Source organism: Lacerta agilis, chromosome 15 (genome assembly GCF_009819535.1).
Source record: "Lacerta agilis isolate rLacAgi1 chromosome 15, rLacAgi1.pri, whole genome shotgun sequence".
Classification (NCBI taxonomy): Eukaryota; Metazoa; Chordata; class Lepidosauria; order Squamata; family Lacertidae; genus Lacerta; species Lacerta agilis.
In genome coordinates this window covers 109,446-129,224 of record NC_046326.1, presented here as the reverse complement: position 1 = coordinate 129,224, position 19,779 = coordinate 109,446, and the positions used below count along the sequence as shown (strand labels likewise).

Below are 19,779 nucleotides of genomic sequence, written 5' to 3'. Positions count from 1 at the left end.
GTGCTCGAAGGCCAATATCAGAAACTCCCCAGGGAGAAACGACTCTGCCCATGTGGAGACGGAAACTTGGAGACAGCATATGTTCTTCTGACCTGCCCCCTGTACAAAGACCTGAGGAGCGAGATTATTACTCCCCTCCTACTTTCCGTCCCAGGTCGCTCATCAGTGGCTGCAATGTTTTACTTGTTAGCGGACCAGAACATCCAGACAACAGAGAAGGTCGCCAGATTCATTGAGAGGGCAATGAGACTAAGGGCCACAATTTGAAAGAAAACTCTGCATATATGACTAGCCCATGCACCTGAGGTCTATATTTGTCTCAATCGGCTTATCTATATAGCTCTGAGGAACGAGAATATCTTACCATCTCTATTGACTATTTCAGGCCGCCAAATTAGGGCCTTATTGTCTACCTTATTTCTAGCAGGAACAGAAACGATAACAGAGAAAATTGTTTGACTCTCTGAGAACGAGGTCACTATTTGAACAGCCTTTTAGCCTGGGGGTTCCATATGATTTATCAGTATATTTATATATTTGTGTACCTGACTGGTCTTTCTCCAGTATTTTTATCTGTTTTATCTGTATTCTTAGTCGCAATGGCCTGTTGGCTATGTGAATAAAGTTTGATTTGAACTGTTTCTGGGGGACAGGGGGCAGGACTTCCTAGTCCTGAATGGGGTAACTGTGCCCCTTGAAAAACCAGGTGCACAGTCTGGGAGTCATTTTGGACTCACAGCTGTCCATGGAGGCACAGGTTAATTCTATTTTCAGGGCAGCTGTCTACCTGCTCACCAGAGTGGTACATACCATGGTTATCTCTTGCTTGGACTACTGCAGTGCGTTTTACGTGGAGCTACCTTTGAAGGTCCAGCTCCAAAGGCCTTCTGGCGGTTCCCTCCCTGCGAGAAATGAGGTTACAGGGAACCAGGTAGAGGGCCTTCTCAGTAGTGGTGCCCTCTCTGTGGAACGCCTTCCCATCAGATGTCAAGGAGATAAGTAACTATTCAACCTTTAGAAGACATCTGAAGGCAGCCCTGTATAGGAAAGTTTTTAATGTATAATGCTTCATTATGTTTTTGTATATGCTGAAAGCAGCCCAGAGTGGCTGGGGCAAACCAGTCAGATGGGCAGGGTACTACTACTACTAAATAAATAAATAAATAAATAAATACTACTACTACTACTTTACCCTTAATTTTATTTTAGACTAGATCTGAGGCCTTACTCAGGAAGTAATAAGAATAATGTTATCTTAAAGCATATTTTTCATTTTAAGATAAAGCACGTAAGCAAGGAGTAAATGTTTGCTATTCCTTCCCCCCTTCAGATTTGCAACAACAAAAGAAACTGCCACTGTGATCCAGGATGGGCACCTCCAAATTGCAAGGAAAAAGGAGGCCCCCTAGGAGGAAGCATTGACAGTGGGCTTCGTATGTTGGCTTCTGGTTAGTAAAAGCAGGACCCTCCATCCTGACAAATAGCTCTGCTGCAGTACAGTGGTACCTCTGGTTACAAACGGGATCTGTTCCCGAGCCCCATTCGTAACCTGAAAGGTCCGCAACCTGAAGCACCACGTCTGCACATGTGTGCTCTGCGCTTCTGCGCATGCGCGAACCGCTGAATCCGGAAGTAACCCGTTCCGGTACTTACTGGTTCGGCGCATTCGTAACCCGTGACGGACACAACACACAGCGTTCGTAACACGAGGTACGACTGTCGTTTCCAAACTTTCGAATTAGGACCCAACTTTTCTAAATAAATAGAATATAGTCAGTGCCTGGAGGCCAGCAACTGAGGAGGGAACACAAGGTGAGCTGAGCTTGGGGGACACTCTGTGGGTTTTGCGGGTTTGTCCTTTTGGGGCTGTGTGTGATTAAATGTGTGTGCTTATTTGTTTCCTTATTTGTTTGTGTGCTTCTTTCCTAGGGCTTGTGCTTGTTTTCTAGGGCTTCTGCCTCTTGGATTTGTGTGACTGTCCAGGCTTGTGTGTGTGTTTGTTTATGGCTGCGTGCTCTCCCTGAGCACATGGTCTGAGGGGGCGGGGCTTCTGTTGAGTCAGGTGACTAGCTGTGGGTGGAGCTAGTCAGTGCCTGGAGGCCAGTGGCGTGCGCAGTTTGACCCATCTTTTAGATAAAGGGGAGCTAGTCTCAAACGTTCATTGTGGGAGACCTAGGCTTTTTTTGTCCTTCAAGCTTTTCAGGATGGAGGGTGAGGGAACAACTGCAGTCACCTGCAATTCCTGCGCAATGTTTGTCTTCTTGCCAAAGGATGTAGGCAGCTACACCTGCAGCAAGTGCAAGTTGGTTGCCCTACTAGAAGACAAGGTCCAGCAACTTCAGGCCCGTGTATCTGCACTCCAGAAAATTAAAGAGCTGGAGCTTTTCTTGGATGCAGCAGAGCACACTGTCTGCACCAAGGGGGAGTCAGGGAACATCCCTGAGGAGGAGGTCAGGTCCCCAACACAGGAGCCAGATGTATGGAGGAACGTGACTCATAGAAGTAGAAGGCCCAGAGATCACTGAGTGTTTAGAACTACACAATTGATTTGACGTGCTCTCCCTTAACATGGAAGACGAAGAACAGACTCCATTTGAAGATCTCTCCATTTGAAGACGAGCAGCACGGTCAGTCCTCTGGGAATGTACAAGTGACCTTGAAAGGGACAGGATATGGAAGAATCCCGACCAAGCCTATGAGGAGGCGTATAGTGGTGATAGGGGATTCCCTACTGAGGGGTACAGAAGCAGTGATCTGTGGGCCTGACAAGACGTCTCGAGAGGTGTGCTGTCTCCCCGGGGCCAAGATCCAAGATGTAACATAGCAGCTGCAAGGAATCATAAAACCCACTGACAAATACTCCTTCCTTTTGGTCCATGTGGGCACCAATAACACTGCAAGTCATAGCCTCCAGAAGATCAAAAGTGATTATGAGGCTCTGGGCAGGAAGTTGAAGCAATTAAATGCACAAATTGTCATCTCATCTGTCCTCCCAGTTGAACGGCGTGGCCCAGGGAGAGAGAGAAAAATAGGGGAAGTGAACACCTGGCTTCGCAAATGGTGCCAGCAGGAACGGTTTGGATTCTTAGATCACGGTCTGCAGTTTTTTGAAGATGGACTTCTGGCAAGTGATGGGCTGCACCTCACAAAGGTTGGGAGGAATGTTTTCGCCAAAACTCTCAAAAACCTCATCAGGAGGGCTTTAAACTGACTTATGTGGGGGAGGGAGACAGTGGTCCTGAAGGTAGGAGCCTATCAAGTGCTGAAGATGATCATCCAAATGTCAAGGACCAAATGGAGCAAACAGCACGCAGACCTGGTGGTAGGAAGAAAAAATCCTTAAATAAGAGACAAGGTGGAATGATCAGTGGTCTTCAATGTCTGTATACTAATGCACAGAGCATGGGAAATAAACAAGATGAACTTGAGCTCTTGGTACAGCAAACTAAATACGACATAATAGGCATCACTGAAACCTGGTGGGATGAGTCTCATGATTGGAATGTATTAATAGAGGGATACAATCTATTTCAGAGAAATAGACCAATCAGGAAAGGAGGAGGGGTGGCGTTATATGTCAGGGATGTGTATACCTGTGAAGAGATCCAGGATTTAAAACTTCAAAATTTAAAACTGGGTCAAAATTAAGGGAGAGAAAAATAACAGTGATCTCATTGTGGGAGTTTGCTATAGATCCCCAAGCCAAACTGAGGACACAGATGATGCCTTCCTGGAACAGATGACTAAGCATTCAAAATGAAGTGAGATAGTAGTAATGAGGGATTTCAACTATCCTGATATTTGTTGGATGTCAAACTCAGCCAAGAGCATAAGGTCAAACAGATTCTTCACTGGCCTTGCAGACAATTTCATTGTCCAGAAAGTGGGAGAAGCAACAAGAGGATCAGCCATTTTAGATCTGGTCCTAACCAATAGTGACGACCTGGTTAGTGGGGTAGAAGTGGCAGGATCATTAGGTGGGAGTGATCATGCTCTTCTGGAGTTTATTATACAGCGGAAAGGAGCAACCAAGCATACTAAGACTCAAATTCTAGACATTAAGAAAGCCGACTTCAGAAAACTTTGGGAAACGCTGGGTGTGATCCCATGGTCAGTAATACTAAAAGGGAAGGGGGTTCATGATGGATGGGAGTTTGTTAAAAGGGAGATATTAAAAGCACAACTTCGAGCAGTACCAATGAGACGGAAACATGGAAGGTGCCTAAAGAAGCCAGGGTGGCTATCTAAAGAACTTTTAACTGATTTAAGATTTAAAAGGGATATGTACAAAAAATGGAAAAGGGGGTAAATCACCAGAGAGGAATTCAAACAAATAGCCAGCACGTGTAGAGACAAAGTCAGAAAAGCTAAAGCTCAGAATGAACTCAGTCATGCTAGAGAGGTTAAAAGCAACAAAAAGGGCTTTTATGGGTATGTCCGTAGCAAAAGGAAGAAGGAGGAAACAGTGGGGTCACTTAGAGGAGAAGATAGTGAAATGCGAACAGGGGATAGAGAAAGGGCATAACTTCTCAATGCCTTCTTTGCCTCAGTCTTCTCCAAAAAACAAAACAGTGCCCAACCTGAAGAATATGGAGCAGATGATTCAGCAGGGGAAACACAGCCCAGAATAAGTAAGGAGGTAGTACAAGAATACTTGGCTAGTTTAGATGTATTCAAGTCTCCAGGGCCAGATGAACTACATCCAAGAGTATTAAAAGAACTGGCAGAGGTGATTTCAGAACCACTGGCAGTAATCTTTGAGAATTCCTGGCGAACAGGTGAAGTCCCAGCAGACTGGAGGAGGGCAAATGTTGTCCCTATTTTCAAAAAGGGGAAAAGAGAGGACCCAAACAATTACCGCCCAGTCAGCCTGACGTCAATACCAGGAAAGATTCTAGAGCAGATCATTAAGCAAACGGTCTGTGAGCACCTAGAAAGGAACGCTGTGATCACCAAAAGTCAGCATGGGTTTCTGAAAAATAAGTCATGTTAGACCAATCTGATCTCATTTTTTGACAGATTAAAAGCCTGGTAGAAGAAGGGAACGCTGTGGATGTAACCTATCTTGATTTCAGCAAGGCCTTTGACAAGGTGCCCCATGATATTCTTGTAAAGAAGCTGGTAAAATGCGGGCTACACAATGCTACCATTCAGTGGATTTGTAACTGGCTGACTGACCGAACCCAAAGGGTGCTCATTGCCGCCAAGGAGTGTGGTGGAGTCTCCTTCTTTGGAGGTCTTTAAGCTTGACAGCCATCTGTCAGGAATGCTTTGATGGTGTTTCCTGCTAGGCAGGGGGTTGGACTGGATGGCCCTTGTGGTCTCTTCCAACTCTGATTCTATGAATAAAATCATGGGACTGGGTTTGATTTATGTTTTAACCCATTCATTCCCCTCTTTATTCTTCCCTTGAATTTTGTGTCATTCCTTCTTCCAACGGAACTTTAGGATTGTAGGCTGTGTGTTTATGAGAGTCCATGTGCGTGAAATATTTCAGAATTCTTAGTACCTGAACTAAACTTCAATTCCCAGGAAATGGGGGAAGGGTGGCAGTTAAGCTAGTATAAAATTGGTATATATTTTCAGTATAGATATAACCCCTCTTTCCATCCCTGTTTCCTAGTTTTCTTTCAAAGAGCAAAAGTGAAAAGCAAATGTTTTAGTACTACTCCCTAGTTTACCTCCCTAAACCAGGCTGTGATGGACTTGTGCATTCTGATACGCCAGCTGAATCCCAGTGGACTAGTACAAAGTGTGGGTGTACTTGTTGATGTACAATTAATTGGGTCAGAACAAAACTTATTGGTGCCAGAGTGAAAAATCCAAACAATACCTTCTTGTGGTAACCCTGGAGCACAGGATTGCCCAAACTCCAGTGAAAGGAATAGGAGCTGCACATGAGGATAGCACTTAGACACAGAAGAGAGAGAGAGAGAGAGAACACTGCAGAGAAAGAAGCTAACACATTCCTAGTGCTGCCCTGTTACTGCTTTTGTGCTGTAAGCTGCAAGCAGAACTGCAACTGATTTCCTACATCATTAGTAGTAGGGCATTTTTCTACAGTATGTGTATAACCTGCTATGTTCTGCTGACACCTGTGGATTTGACATAACTTCTGTCTGCAGCTCAGTACACATTCACTGTGACCTTTGTGAAGGATGCCATTTTATAACCCCAATTTATATATATTTTAAACGGTCTTTTAATTTAACACTTTTCCAGCTCTCTCTTTTTTTTAAATGAAAGAGAGGAATGGTGCTGTAAAACTGTGTTACTACAATATTACATTTTTATACCACAATAATGCTAATTTAAAAATAAAAAACCTTTCTGGTTGTTGCTGTTTTAGCAATGTGGAAAGAGTTTGCTTTCTAATCTTTAAAAAATTCTATAAAATTGGAGCACTGGGCTGTGCCACGCTAAAAATGTCTAATATGGCAGCTCTCCTGGTTTAGTCTTTGCTGTGAATTTTTTCCCCATCTAGATATTACAGAAAGAGCCATAGAAGACAACATGCGGACATGGGTGCTCCTGAGCATATTTCTCTTTCTACCCATTGTGGTTGGGTCGGCCGTCCTGATTGTCAAATGGGCGCGAATCAGCAAGTACTGCATGGATGACAGCGAGTCCCTAGGTGATTCTGAGTAAGTCACTTTGGCCACAGTTTATCAGGGCCTGCCCTGTACACACCTGAAAACTTCTTGTCCATCAACAATTTGGACAAGTAGGACCTGCAACAGAATGCAGTCTTCAGCCATGGCTGCCTCCACATTCCCTTTCCCCTCTCACACACTTTTGCATTGGGCTGTGGGGTTTTATTGTTGGGGGGGGGCTTGCTTAGGTTCCCCCCCCCAATATTTTTGTTGTATTTCTGCAAACCTTTGGGTTCATCTGAGCCTGCTGATGCCTTGGTGGTGCCATTTCAGCTGCATAATTAACACAGATAGGAGTTTGCTGTTAGTATATATCAGGGCAGGAGGGCTGTATCCCTCCAGGTGTGGTTGGCCATACTGGAGGGAGATGATGTCCAACAACAAGAGAAAGAAAAGCAAGGATAGTAAACCTGTGACCCTCCAGGTGCTGTTGTACTGCAACAACCCATTGTGGCTAGTGGTCAGGAAAGATGGGAGGTGGAGTCCAGCAACCTCTGAAGGGCCATAGGTTGTCCACCGCAGTACATACAATAATAATTAACTTTCAGACTTTATAGTAAAGCTAACTCCATGACAAAACCGAGATATGTTTATCTGTATATAATTGAGGTTAAATAATCTTAATTCTCATTACATTTCAGATCTTATACTAGATCCGATGAATATAGCATGTCAGACAAAACAAGGTAAGCTTCAACTAACTTAAAGTATATTGATTAAAAACAAAGTAATTTTCCTTCCAGAGCTGGCTGCAATCTAGAAAAGAATCACTCCCTAATTTATTTTCTCCCTTTGTGATAGTGAAACATGGATTAAATTGTCTAGTTTTTCCCACCACTTAAGGATGGACTGGGTTTATCTGCAAAACCTTTCCTTCCAAGGAGCCTCAAGGGAACACACAGTAAATTAAGACTTGAAAACAAACATGGGCAGAGCAGCATTTTACTCTGGTTACTCGGGTTGTGTATGGGGGTGGCCAGAGAGTGATTCTGTTGCTCTGCCAGAGAAATAACTGTCATATCTACTATTCAGTCTCACTCCACCTGGGAGGGGAAAATACAACAGTCTAAAAATTAGAACTCAGCTTAATAGTCACAGACACAGCATTCCTGCTGGACTCCACCAGCAATGATGCCCACAGGCTGCCCCCACATGCAGCCAATGGACTCATGATGATGAAGTCCTGCTTCTAGCACACCCACTGCATCATCAGACACACAGTGTACACCAGTGTCCACCCAATGGCACAGATCCAGTGGCACAGCCAGCAGTCCGCCCTCTACTGCTTGTCTCCAGGCACCCCTACAAGCCAGACTGCTGGAACTCACAGCTGTTTTTCTTTTAGCACAGCACACACAGGGGAGGAAGGAGAACCCCCACAACACAACACCCATATCAAATCAAATCAAATTTTTATTAAACGGTCACAGACCAAATCGTCGAAGCACACACAAGACAAACACACGAAAAAACAGCATTTCAAAATTAAGATCTTAGATAAAATTAAACGTTTGCCTTTGCCTGCGCATTGTCAATGGATAGCTTATATTTCCTGCGTCTAATAGCAGAAACGCAGAATTTGGCAACATTAATCGTAATCTCAGAGACTTTGTCTTCTACTAGGGCTTTCAAGCGTTGGGATTCTGATTCATTTTTAAACTTGTGAAGAACTGGGGTAATAAAAGTCTGTCGTAAATCCTCGTAGAAACTGCAATGCAGCAGTATATGCAGGTTTGTTTCCACCTCCAAGGAGCCACATGGGCAAACACGTGACTCATACGGTTTGCCTTCATACCTGCCTAGTAACAGGGCAGAGGGCAACACGTTGAATCTGACCAAAGTGAAGGAATGTCTATATTTAGGTATTTGTAGTTTGGTCAGATAATCTGCGGGTGAAAACCCTCTCCCGAAGTCTCTTATTGGGGTATGTTTTTCCATTTTGCTCATGTGACACTGTAGCTCTGTGTCCCTAATGCGTTGGAGCACTTGACTTTTGGCTCTCTCGTAACCTGCTGCTATCAGAATCTGTGGGGAAAATCCCAGGCTTCTTATCTTGCCAAAGAGGGAAGCTTTCCAGTTGGAATGAAAGGTGTCTAATAGTGTTAGAGGTGCCAACCCAGCCGGGAAAAAGATGAGTTTTAACCAAAAGTGTATCCTCATGATCCACACCCGCGCATCAATAGGTAATTGTCCGACTTCAAGGCGGACAGCCGTGTTAGATACACAGGGAGGGACTCCCAATAAGGAACGATAAAATTTGGTTTGGAATGCCTCCATAGGCGCGAGATTTTTGAAACTGCAGATCTGGGAGCCATAAGTAAGTTGTGGTAGTATTTTTACGGCAAAAACCTGAGAGGCTGCCGGAACGTATTGGCCCCCTTTCCCGTAGTAAAATCTTATTAGGGCTTTGTTAGTCCTACCTGCGTTGGCAATGGCATTATTCATCTGGTGAAGCCATGAGCCCCTTTCCTGAAAAGTTATTCCCAAATATTTGATGGATGTGAGGGCGATCTGGCTGCGACATCTGTCACCCCAGTGATCTCCAGGGTTGATTCGGCTGATCTGGCTGGCTAGGCGGGTGTCCCCTTCCTCCCTCACCGCTCCACAACACCCATATAGCTCTGGGCTTAGGGGGCCCTCAAAGAGCACTCACATTTGTCCTGAGCCGAGACAAAGGTTCAGGGCCCACCCAAGGTTATCCAAGGCCAAGAGTAGAAGATGCAACAGGCAGAGTCACAGACACCCCACAACAGCCATCAGCTTCCAGTTGATCACTGCACTGAGTGAAGGATTGTGATGCAGAAGATGAGAGTTTGTGCCACACCAAGGTTGAGGTGGAAATACCGCTACTCAACTTTTATATACCTAACTGGGGGAAGTCCAACAGTGATGTCAGAGGTAAAAGAAAGGGAACTTTTAGAAGGCTGCCCACATGGATTCCAGTCCAGGGCATCTCCTGAACCAGTCAGCCAAAGCAACAGATGGATGACATAGCTCATGGGGCATTGATTTCCCCTGAGGCCCTCATCATAAACACCAAGAGGAGTCCATCAGTATCTTAGAAAGTGGTACTATAGACAGGAGATTATTTGGGCAATTTTTATATTGGGGCACCAGTTTGATGTTAGGAACACTTTTGCTGGTTTCATGATAGTTATGGAGCTTGCAAGGGTGCAGGACCCTGTCTGGATCCAAATATGCTAATAACAACCCAAAAGAGGTGGGCTAACTTGTGGTTGACATGGAACATGAGTTGGGATGGATCATAACGCATGCAGGAATCAGTCGCACAACCCCAAGCCTTTCTAAACAAGGAGGAATTTTGCTTGTCTCCTGGAGGGGACTGTCAGGCAGGATTCCAAAGAATTTAAAAAAATGTTCATGACTTTTGCTATTCTGTGGGAATATGACTGAGTTTCCTTAAATTATAGATCATAAATATATAAATACTACAAATACAAACAAAAACACATTAAATACTATCCTATTAATTTCAGTGATGTTTGCTGTTCTTTTGGATTTTTTGTTTACAGCATTATACATTCTTAAATTACAGTGGTTGCTTGGTTCTCAAATGCCTTGGTACTCAAACAACTTGGAACCCAAACACTGCAAATCTGGAAGTAAGTGTTCCGGATTGCGAACTTTTTTCAGAAGCCAAAAGTGCTCCGTTTTGAGTGTTACGCTTCCAATTTGTGTGCCACTCTTCCGTTTTGAGTGTTATGCTGAGGTCTGTCTGTTTCTGCTATTTATTTTGTGTTTTTGTTTTTGCGGCTTTTTTGTTTTGTTTTTGTAACTGTGTGGAACCCAGTTCAGCTACTGATTGATTGATTGATTGTGTGAGTGCAGGACATTGATTATTGCTTTCTTTTCTTTTTTAATTTTTATTGGTTTTCTTGCTTAAAAAACACAAAAATAAAAATTAACATAAAAAATAATAATAACAAAAAACCAAACCAAAACAAAAACATATATACAAATTCCCCCTGTGGCTTCCCTCCCCCAAAGCTCGACATTCTTTATTTTTTTCAGTCTTTTTACCAGTCTTTGTCCCTGATATTCCTAATATATCAATTCTATCTATTTCAGCTTTACATACTGCAACATACTGGTATCTGAAGAAGTGTGCATGCACACGAAAGCTCATACCAAGAATAAACTTAGTTGGTCTCTAACGTGCTACTGGAAGGATTTTTTTTTTTTTTTACTATGGCAGACCAACATAGCTACCTACCTGTAGCTTTACATACTTAATCTATGCATATTAACATGTTATCTTTAGACTAGTGTTTTTTCATATAGTCTTCAAAATATTGCCATTCGCTCCTTAGTTTCTGATTTGTCTGGTGTCTTATGGCAGCTGTTAACTTTGCCAGTTCTATATAATCACATAGTTTATTTAACCAATCTTCTTTTGTGGGGATAGTACCTCCTACCTCCTTTCCAATTTTCTGCCAGTACTAGTCTGGCTGCAGCTGTAGCATATAAAAATAATTTTTCTTATCCTGTGGGATATCTGTTCCTAAAATGCCCAGCAAATACGCTGTTGTAGCGTGGGGATAGTGATTCAGCAAGTGACTTCAGCTCTCTGACATAGCAGGCAGGAGACAGCTTCTTCATGTAACACTCTTTATTCAAATAAACAAGACTGGGGAACTGAGGAGAGGGAAGCTACATTTATAGGGACACTAGACTGGCTAGAAAGGATACATTTTGGAGGGAACAATCTCAAGCAATCACAAAGCTGCCTTTTGGTGGGAACCAATAAGACAGGATCCAAATGCAGCAACTTGAATGAACCAATAGTAGGTGTTCCTTCTGGAACAGGAAGGCAGTTACTTTCCCCTAATGTGAATACAGACAATAGTAATACAGATATGATAACCCTTGAATCACAACAACCCCCCCCCCCCGTGAGTACAGCAGATGTAATCCCTCAGATACTGTGGAGCCCTGCGACTTCTACTTGATCTCCTGACAACAGATGTTGCAGATACGGGATTAGGTATTACCTGCGGTGGAGGGGCTCAGTTCCTTCCCTGTTCCTTGTCATTGTGAGGACCAGTGGAACCAGGGTCATTTGCCGAAGCCTCTGGTGCCTGCATCTCTGAGCCATTTCTGGGCACACCTCTTGGCATGCCTTGCAAGTTCACACCCATATTTCAACATCATGGTCCATCACAGGCCACCACACATAACATCGGGCTAGCGACTTCATCCTGACCATTCCCGGGTGTCCCATGTGAAGTGTTTCAAGAACCCTGTTTCTCAATGGTGCTGGGATGATCACCCTGTCTCCCCACAGGAGACAGCCCTTATGCAGGGACAACTCGTGCTGCCTTGTTACATAAGGCCTGAATTTTTCTTCATGTGAGCCACCTGGCCACCCCCTTCCCACCCAAGTGAGCACATGGGAGAGAACGGCATCTTTCCTCATTCTCTCAGCTATTTCAGTAGCCATTACAGGGGGCTCCGGGAGCGTTTCTAGCATCATAATGCGTCTACTAGGGCAGGATCCGCATCACTCACACCAGGAAGGGGCAATCGACTCAGTGCATCAGCGTGGCACAACCTTTTCCCCGGCACATGAGTCAGGGTGTACAGGAACCCGTTCAGGAATATAGACCGGCGTAACATTCTGGGGGAGAGAATTTGCGGTGTTTGTTTGTTCGGGTTGAACAACCCTAACAGTGGCTTGTGATCTGTTTCAATGGAGAAATGGCGACCCTATACATAGTCATCCCCTTCATGGATCACTGCCTTGTCGTGGCGAAGGGGCTTGAATTACTCAGGGAAGCTATGGACAGGTCAAGATGGACAGGTCATAGTGGAGAGTTTGGACCAAACGTGATCCACCTGGAGTAGGAACTGGCAAGCCACTCCAGTACCCCTGCCAAGAAAACTCCATGAACAAAGACAACAGGCATATAAAAGATATGACGCTGGAAGATGAGCCCCTCAGGTCAGAAGGTGTCCAACATGCTACTGGGGAAGAGCGGAGGACAAGTACAAGTAGATCCAGAGCTGATGAAGCGGCTGGGCCAAAGCCGAAAGGACGCTCAGTTGCTGATATGCCTGGAAGCGAAAGGAAAGTCCAATGCTGTAAAGAAAATTATTGCATAGGAACCTGGAATGTAAGAACCATGAACCTTGGAAAGCTGGATGTGGTCAAAAATGAGATGGCAAGAATAAACATTGACATCCTAGGCATCAGTGAACTAAAATGGACAGGAATGGGCAAATTCAGTTCGGATGACTTTCATATCTACTACTGTGGGCAGGAATCCCGTAAAAGAAATGGAGTGGCCCTCATAGTCAACAAAAGAGTGGCAAAAGCTGTACTGGGATGCAATTTCAAAAATGATAGAATGATCTCGATACGAATCCAAGGCAGACCTTTTAACATCACAGTAATCCAAGTTTATGCACCAACTACCAGTGCCGAAGAAACTGAAATTGATCAATTCTATGAAGACTTACAGGGACCCAGGTGGCGCTGTGGGTTAAACCACAGAGTCTAGGGCTTGCTGATCAGAAGGTCGGCGGTTCGAATCCCTGCCACGGGGTGAGCTCCCGTTGCTTGGTCCCAGCTCCTGCCCACCTAGCAGTTCGAAAGCACATTAAAAAAGTGCAAGTAGATAAATAGGGACCGCTCCAGCGGGAAGGTAAACGGCGTTTCCGTGCCCTGCTCTGGTTCGCCAGAAGCGGCTTTGTCATGCTGGCCACATGACCCAGAAGCTGTCTGCGGACAAACGCTGGCTCCCTTGGCCTATAGAGCGAGATGAGCGCCGCAACCCCAGAGTCGGACACGACTGGACCTGATGGTCAGGGGTCCCTTTACCTTTACCTTACCAGTGCCGAAGAAACTGAAATTGATCAATTCTATGAAGACTTACAACACCTTATAGAAATGACACCAAAGAAGGATGTTCTTCTCATTATAGGGGATTGGAATGCTAAAGTAGGGAGTCAAGAGATAAAAGGAACAACTGGCAAGTTTGGCCTTGGAGTTCAAAATGAAGCAGGGCAAAGGCTAATAGAGTTCTGTCAAGAGAACAAGCTGGTCATCACAAACACTCTTTTCCAACAACACAAGAGACGACTGTACACATGGACATCACCAGATGGGCAACATCAAAATCAGATTGATTATATTCTCTGCAGCCAAAGATGGAGAAGCTCTATACACTCAGCAAAAACAAGACCTGGAGCTGACTGTGGCTCAGATCACCAGCTTCTAATAGCAAAATTCCAGCTTAAACTGAAGAAACTAGGAAAAACCACTGGGCCAGTAAGATACAATCTAAATCAAATTCCTTATGAATACACAGTTGAAGTGAAGAACAGGTTTAAGGATTTAGATTTGGTGGATAGAGTGCCTGAAGAACTGTGGATGGAGGCTTGTAACATTATACAGGAGACAGCAACGAAAACCATCCCAATGAAAAAGAAATGCAAGAAAGCAAAGTGGCTGTCCAATGAGGCCTTACAAATAGCGGGGGAGAGAAGGCAAGCAAAATGCGAGGGAGATCGTGAAAGATACAGGAAATTGAATGCAGATTTCCAAAGAATAGCAAGGAGAGACAAGAGGGCCTTTCTAAACGAGCAATGCAAAGAAATAGAGGAAAATAACAGAATGGGAAAAACCAGAGATTTGTTCAAGAAAATTGGAGATATGAAAGGAAGATTTCGTACAAAGATTACCACAATTAAGGACAAAAGTGGAAAGGACCTAACAGAAGCAGAAGACATCAAGAAGAGGTGGCAAGAATACACAGAGGAATTATACCAGAAAGATATGGAGGTCTCATACACCCCAGGTAATGTGGTTGCTGACCTTGAGCCAGACATCCTGGAGAGTGAAGTCAAATGGGCCTTAGAAAGCCTTGCTAACAACAAGGCCAGTGGAAGTGATGATATTCCAGCTGAACTATTTAAAATTTTAAAAGATGATGCGGTTACGGTGCTACACTCAATATGCCAGCAAGTTTGGAAAACTCAGCAGTGGCCAGAGGATTGGAGAAGATCAATCTACATCCCAATCCCAAAGAAGGGTAGTGCCAAAGAATGCTCCAACTACCGCACAATTGCACTCATTTCACACGCTAGCAAGGTTATACTTAAAATTCTATAAGGCAGGCTTAAGCAGTCTGTGGACCGAGAACTCCCAGAAGTGCAAGCTGGATTTCGAAGGGGCAGAGGAACCAGAGACCAAATTGCAAATATGCGCTGGATTATGGAGAAAGCTAGAGAGTTCCAGAAAAACATCTACTTCTGCTTCATTGACTACGCAAAAGCATTTGACTGTGTCGACCACAGCAAACTATGGCAAGTTCTTAAAGAAATGGGAGTGCCGGATCACCTCATTTGTCTCCTGAGAAATCTCTATGTGGGACAAGAAGCTACAGTTAGAACTGGATATGGAACAACTGATTGGTTCAAAATTGGGAAAGGAGTACGACAAGGCTGTATATTGTCTCCCTGCTTATTTAACTTATATGCAGAATTCATCATGCGAAAGGCTGGACTGGATGAATCCCAAACCGGAATTAAGATTGCCGGAAAAAATATCAACAACCTCAGATATGCTGATGATACTACCTTGATGGCAGAAAGTGAGGAGGAATTAAAGAACCTTTTAATGAGGGTGAAAGAGGAGAGCGCAAAATATGGTCTGAAGCTCAACATCAAAAAAACTAAGATCATGGCCACTGGTCCCATCACCTCCTGGCAAATAGAAGGGGAAGAAATGGAGGCAGTGAGAGATTTCACTTTCTTGGGTTCCATGATCACTGCAGATGGTGACAGCAGTCACGAAATTAGAAGACGCCTGCTTCTTGGGAGAAAAGCAATGACAAACCTAGACAGCATCTTAAAAAGCAAAGACATCACCTTGCCGACAAAGGTCCGTATAGTTAAAGCTATGGTTTTCCCAGTAGTAATGTACGGAAGTGAGAGCTGGACCATCAAGAAGGCTGATCGCCGAAGAATTGATGCTTTTGAATTATGGTGCTGGAGGAGACTCTTGAGAGTCCCATGGACTGCAAGAAGATCAAACCTATCCATTCTCAAAGAAATCAGCCCTGAGTGCTCACTAGAAGGACAGATCCTGAAGTTGAGGCTCCAGTACTTTGGCCACCTCATGAGAAGAGAAGACTCCCTAGAAAAGACCCTGCTGTTGGGAAAGATGGAGGGCACAAGGAGAAGGGGACGACAGAGGATGAGATGGTTGGACAGTGTTCTCGAAGCTACTAACATGAGTTTGGCCAAACTGCGAGAGGCAGTGAAGGATAGGCGTGCCTGGTGTGCTCTGGTCCATGGGGTCACGAAGAGTCGGGCACGACTGAACGACTGAACAACAACAACAACAACATACATAGTCATGAAACTTTTTGATTCCTGCCACAATTGTCAGTACCTCTTTGTCAATTTGAACATAGTTGCGCTCCATGGGTGACAACGTACGGGAATAGAAAGAGATGGGCTTTTCCGACCCATCCGGTGCCCTATGGCTCAGTACAGCCCCCAGCCCGTATTGAGAGGCATCACATGCCAGGACCAGCGTCTTTGACTCATCATAATGAGCAAGGACGCTCCTGCCAATCGGCATTCCTCGCAAGGAGTCAAAAGCCTTCTGCTGCGCCTGAGCCCAACGCCACACATTCTTTTTCTGCAATAATCTATGCAACGGTTCAGCTACCGAACCTTTCTGGGGTAAGAACGAGTAATAAAAGATAATAAGTCCCAGGAATGACTGTAACTCCGTCTTGTTCTGTGGGAGTGGTGCCTCGGTGATGGCCCAAGAAGTCCACAGTTGGCACCTCAAAACTGCATTTTTCCTTTTTCAGTTGCAGCCCCACCTCCTTGAACTTGAGTAACACTGTACGGACATGCTCAGCCAGTTCCTGGGGGTCTTTCCCAGCAATCAGAACGTCATCAAAAAATGGCAAGACTCTTGGCAGACCCCTTAACAGGCGCTCCATTAGCCCTTGAAAAATCCCTGGGGCCACACAAACTCCAAACTGTAATCTGTTAACTCTGAACGCCCCTTTATGCATTACGATAGTCTGTTGAAAGTCTTTTGACTTTAATTTCTTCTTTCCTTAGTTCCGAATTTAATATTTCTAGGGTTAATACAAAAAGTAGAGGAGAGAGTGGGCAGCCTTGCCTTGTGCCTTTTTCTATTGGGATGTATTCTGTTTTCCCATCGTTGATTATTAGATTTGCTTTCTGTTTCTCATATATGGCGTTTATAGCCTAGGTAAATTGTTCACCCATTGTGAACAGGTCAATCACTTTCCTTAGAAATTTCCAAGAAAAAGTTGACAAAGATGTTGGTGAAAAATATGGTTAAAGAACAGATTGAGGAATTACAACAAAAATATGGAATTATGGTGGCTAAGAAAGTAAAGTATCTGGGAATCTGGTTGACAGCAAAAAATATAAACTTATTTGAAGATAATTACCAACCGGTCTGGAAAGAAATTAAAAGAGATTTGGAAATATGGAATAGATTAAAATTGTCATTCAATGGAAGAATTTCAGCAATTAAGATGAATGCGTTACCGAATATGTTATTCTTATTCCAAACGATCCCAATTATCAAAGGAATAGGACAATTCAAAGAACGGCAGAGAGTATTATCAAGATTCATCTGGCAGGGGAAGAAACCTAGGATAAAATGTAAGTTATTAATAGATAAGAAAGAAAGAGGGGGGTTCTCCGTGCCAGATCTGAAGCTTTATTATGAGGCGTCCTGTCTTTGTTGGTTGAAGGAATGGATAACATTGGAAAATACGGACTTGCTGGATCTAGAAGGTTACGATAATAGATTTGGATGGCATTCTTACCTCTGGTATGACAAAGTTAAAGTACATAGAGGGTTTTTAAACCATGTGATAAGGAGATCCATTTATGAAGTGTGGGATAGAAATAAAAGTTTGTTGGAAAGGAGAACACCATGGTGGATCTCCCCTATAGAGGTACTTATGGTAAAGAAGGTGAATATGGAAGGGAAGAGGGTAACATACACTGATACATTGGTAAAGACAGACAGAGGTTGGAAATTAAAACCATACAGCCAGATCGAGGATGCTTTTACAGGATGGTTACAATATCATCAAGTAAATGATTTGTTTATAGCTGATAGAAAAATTGGTTTTGAAGATAAACAAATCTAAATTTCAAAGTGAATTGCTAGAAGGTAGAGCAAATGGTTGACAAAAATGTATAATTTTTTGTTAGAGTGGTTTACGAAAGATGAACAAACAAAGGAAGTTATGATAAAATGGGCAATGGACTTTGGGTACGATATTGAGTATGATGCGTGGTTGAGGTTGTGGAATGAAAATATGAAATTTACAGCGTGTGTCACCTTGAAAGAGAATTTACAAAAAATGATGTATAGGTGGTACTTTAAATTGGCTAAAATGTATAGAATGAAGGATAAATTATGCTGGAAATGTAGGAAGAATGAAGGTGATTTTTACCATATGTGGTGGACATGCGAGAAAACAAAATTATTTTGGGAATCGATTTATAATGAGTTGAAAAAGATGTTTTAAGTATACCTTTCCCAAAAAGCCAGAAGCTTTTCTGCTGGGCTTGATGGGTGCAGAAATTGCTAGAAAATATCAAAGATTGTTTATGTATGCAACAACGGCGACAAGAACACTTCTAGCCCAAAGGTGGAAATTACAGGAAATGCCTACGATTGAGGAGTGGCAGACGAAAATGATGGAATATGCAGAACTTGCAAAACTGACTGGCAGGATCCGAAACCAGGATGAATCAAAATTTCAAAAGGTTTGGAGTAAATTTATTGATTATATAAGATCTAACTGGAATTTTGAAGACACTAGCGGGATTGGACTGACCCTACGAAATTGTGAAAGGTTTAAAGAGAAACTGCATGTTTATATTGGACTAGAAAATCTGCTGACGTGAAGGGGGGAAGTCAAAGCTCGGCAGAGCGAGATTTATTGTTATATGTTTATAATGTTTATAATCTGTTTTATTTGTTTAATTGGGAAAATATAATAAAAATTATTTTGAAATTTTTTCCAAGAAAGGTTATTGAAAGCTAGCATGAATGCACAATTTTTTGTTTGGTTTGAGCTCTAAATATTCTATTAAGTCTATCACAACCCTTATGCTGTTTTTCATATGCCGATCCAGGAGGAATCCGGCTTGGTCCTGCTTCATAATTTCTTTTAAAGCCAATTTTAGTCTGTTGGCCAAATTCCTGCATACAACTTATAATTGTTATTTAGAAGTGATATAGGCCTGTAATTACTGACAGATTTGCGAGGTGAACCTTGCTTATGGATCAAAACTATATTCGCTTTCCCATCTTGCATTATTTTATTCATGAGTGTTTTCAATGGCAGGGCTAGAATCTATTCATTTTTTAAAAAAAATAATGGATTACAGGATGTCCATCTGGGCCCTGGGGATTTGCTCAGCTTAAGAACTCGAGATCGCCTGGCGTATCTCCATCCTGGTTATTGGCAAGTTTAATTGTTCGAGTTTCTCTTGTGCTATTTTGGGAATTTCTTTCCCTTGTATTTCACTATATCATATTCTCCTTCTGTTCCTGTCTTATAAAACTTCCTGAAATATCTTTAAAAGCAATTAATTATTTCTTCCTGTTTGTCGATTATCCTAGCTTATCAATTTGTTTTTCTCTGTTTCTTTTTTAATTACCATGCAAGCAGTTTGCCTGGTCTGTTGGCAAATTCAAAATTCTTCCGTTTCATCCATTTGATGTTATTCTCTATTTCATCATTTAAGAATACTGATAGTTGGGATTGCAATATTTTAATATTTTGGTTTGCAGTTTTGTTTTTTTGGGTTGTTCGCCAATAGATTCTCATTTCTTTCAATCTCTTGTCTAATCTGGTCTAACTTTGATTCTCTAATCCTTTTTGTATTATGTTTTGTTGGATATAAAAGCCTCATATAAAGGCCTTACTGACATCCCATATTGATCTAATATCAGTCTTTTGTCGTGTCATATTTATTTCGAATAATTCTTTCATGGCCTCTTCAGCCTTTTAAAAAGAATTTTCTCATCATTCAGGATTCTCTCATTCATCCTCCACCGCTTGTTCATTTTCTACTTATC

The 19,779-nt window shown here is 43.0% G+C and overlaps 1 protein-coding gene across 2 annotated transcripts in view; it reads left to right on the top strand.

Moving 5' to 3' along the window:
- LOC117059649 (disintegrin and metalloproteinase domain-containing protein 32-like) overlaps nucleotides 1-19,779 on the top strand; it is an 85,638-nt gene that overhangs the window by 62,131 nt on the left and 3,728 nt on the right. For both annotated transcript variants that reach the window (XM_033171317.1, XM_033171316.1), the window contains exons 15-17: nucleotides 1,331-1,448; nucleotides 6,485-6,644; nucleotides 7,295-7,339. In XM_033171317.1, coding sequence (XP_033027208.1) covers nucleotides 1,331-1,448; nucleotides 6,485-6,644; nucleotides 7,295-7,339 — 323 coding nt within the window. The remainder of the gene's footprint in view (nucleotides 1-1,330; nucleotides 1,449-6,484; nucleotides 6,645-7,294; nucleotides 7,340-19,779) is intronic.